General features: G+C 59.2%; 1 protein-coding gene across 1 annotated transcript; it reads left to right on the forward strand.

Moving 5' to 3' along the window:
• Window positions 1-348: 348 nt before the first annotated feature.
• ANKRD34C (ankyrin repeat domain 34C) lies at window positions 349-1,956 on the forward strand. Its single transcript, XM_012659801.1, has one exon. It carries the CDS (start codon window positions 349-351, stop codon window positions 1,954-1,956), a length of 1,608 nt encoding a protein of 535 aa, XP_012515255.1.
• The last annotated feature ends 692 nt before the right edge of the window (window positions 1,957-2,648 follow it).

Below are 2,648 nucleotides of genomic sequence, written 5' to 3' on the forward strand. Positions count from 1 at the left end.
TTATGCGGTCAACACATTAGTATTTTGCATTTAAAAAATATTTACTACGTGCTAGGCACTGCATTAACTGCTTTTCACGTGGGTGAGTGTTTTATACAGACCGTCTCACACAATCTTCGCAACGACTCTGCCAGGTAGGTCACTGCCGTCCCTCCCAACACGCATCACAGAGCAACGAAGGAACCCGGAGGTGTTAGTTAACTTGGCCAAGGTAACGTAACGTGGCATCGGGGACCCCGTGAGAACCGTGCTGCCCAGATCAGCTATAGCTACGTGACCTGCTTCCCTCTTCCTCCCTTGCCAGGTGTGACTGCCACCGCGGCTCGGAGGCCCTAAGCTGTGGCCAGCATGATGGATGACGACACCGAGTTGAGGACCGACGGCAACTCCCTTTTAAAGGCTGTGTGGCTGGGGAGGCTCCGGCTGACCAGACTGCTCCTGGAAGGCGGAGCTTACATCAACGAAAGCAACGACAAGGGCGAGACGGCGCTCATGGTGGCGTGCAGCACCCAGCACGCGGACCAGCAGAGCAGCAGCAAGACCAGGATGGTCAAGTACCTGCTGGACAACAGGGCGGACCCCAACATCCAGGACAAGTCTGGCAAGACTGCGCTCATCCACGCCTGCATCCGCAGGGCCGGGGGAGAAGTGGTCTCCCTGCTGCTGGAGAACGGCGCGGACCCCAGCCTCGAGGACCGCACCGGGGCTTCGGCTCTGGTTTACGCGATAAACGCGGATGACAAGGACGCTCTGAAACATCTCCTCGACGCCTGCAAGGCCAAGGGGAAGGAGGTGATTATCATAACCACGGACAAGTCGTCTTCAGGCACCAAAACCACCAGACGGTACCTTAACGTCCCTCCTTCACCCAAAGCGGAAGACAGACCGTCCCCTCCACCGTGCGCGTCTCCCTCCAACGTCACGCTGAAGGCTCCAGGCCTGGGCTCTCCACCCGCGGAGAAGGAAGATGATGTCTTCGGCCTCCAGGCGGGGCGCCCAAGCGGTTGCAACGCCTCCAAGGCTCTTAACGAGCCCGGGTCGCCCACCAGGAAAGCCGGAAATCTCAGACGGGCCCGTTTGCCCCAACTGAAGAGGCTCCAGTCTGAACCCTGGGGCCTGATCGCGCCCTCCGTGCTGGCAGCCTCGTCGCGCCAGGACGAGGCCCAGAGCACCGGCACAGACCGCGAGGTCCTCAAGAGCATCAGCGACGGGTCCCTCGCCAAAAGGAGGCCCCTCTCCAGGACCAACAGCATCGACAGCAAGGACCCGACCCTCTTCCCCACGGTCACGGAGCAGCTGCTGAAGTTCCCAGCCTCCCCGGCGCCGGCGTCCTGGAAAGCCGCCTGCGAAAAAGGTCAGGCTCCCCACCCGCGTCTGGCCCCAAGGGGAACTCTCCCTGTGGACCCAGAGAAGGGCGGCCTGGGCCCGCCGGGACCCTCTGCTCTCACAGAGCCAGCATCCCTGGCGCAGCTGGAAAACGACCTCTACGATTTAGAGTTGCAGCCGGGGGCCGACCCGCCCGGCTCCGTCCGCCTTGAACCCGGCAAGGGACCCTCGGACAGAAAGAAGCTCAACAGCTGCCACGTGTCCCTTTTCCACGGCTCTCGGGAGTCCCTGGACGCCGTGCCCGGCGCGTCCCCCAGCTCGGCACGCCGCAGGCCGCCGCATCTTCTGGAAAGGCGAGGCTCTGGGACTCTGCTCCTGGACCGCATTCCCCACACTCGGCCTGGCTTCCTCCCGCCCCTCAATGTGAATCTGAACCCGCCCATCCCGGACATCAGATCTAGCGGCAGACCCTCCTCCCCCCTCGCCAGTGGCGTGAAGTCGATGGTTCCCATCGCGCCAAGTTCACCAAAGAGAGCTGACGCGCGGAGTAAGAGGAAGCTCCTCAGGAGGCATTCCATGCAGATCGAGCAGATGAAGCAGCTGTCGGACTTTGAAGAAATCATGACCTAGAAGCTTTTACAGAGCCTCTTTTTTTTTTTTAATTTCTGTAGGTTATGGAAGGGACGTGATCTCTAGGCCAGCACAGCCGTGGCGGTTCTCTGCTTCCGGAACACTCCGCAATGTTGGTGTGGGGTCGCGTCGGAAGATGTGGGGGCAGGATGCTGCTTCGCTTCTGATATAACCCCCGGGCTTTCAGAGGCCGATTTGAAAAGAGCTCAGGGTAATTGGGTTTGGGAGATGAATTTTAAAAATTCTCTAAAGGAAGGAAACCTCTGGGGTCTGAAGGTGACGCAGCAAGTGCAATGATCTAAGCTGCGGACGCCAGTAGTTTTCTACTAGACAAACAGGAAACAGGAATGTAAATCACAGGGTGGTGTTTGGAGTGTGTTATTTGTAATAAATCTGTAAAGTGCCTACATGGAGAATGAGGCTTTAACCTTTGTTAGAATGGGCAAAAGCTCAAAACCAGCCCCTCAGCCGCTAAACCTGGGTATCTGGGCTCTGTTTGATGGGCAGACGCAGAAGCCCTCGTCAAGTGGTTCTGGCCGGCGGGTCCTGCCCCTGACTGCCAGGCACTGCAGGCGAGACACGGGTGGGGCTGTTCAGCCCTCCGGTGACACACTTTGCTCCCATGCTGGTTTGCGTGTGCTCCGAGGGCCCAAATGTCACACCCGCACGGCCCACGCAGCTGGTGCCTTAGA

The sequence above is a fragment of the Propithecus coquereli genome, unplaced genomic scaffold (assembly GCF_000956105.1).
Source record: "Propithecus coquereli isolate 6110/MARCELLA unplaced genomic scaffold, Pcoq_1.0 Scaffold634, whole genome shotgun sequence".
NCBI classification, from domain to species: Eukaryota; Metazoa; Chordata; class Mammalia; order Primates; family Indriidae; genus Propithecus; species Propithecus coquereli.

Coding starts and splice junctions, on each gene's coding strand:
- ANKRD34C (XM_012659801.1), top strand. CDS start 349: ATGATGGATGACGACACCGAGTTGAGGACCGACGGCAACTCCCTTTTA.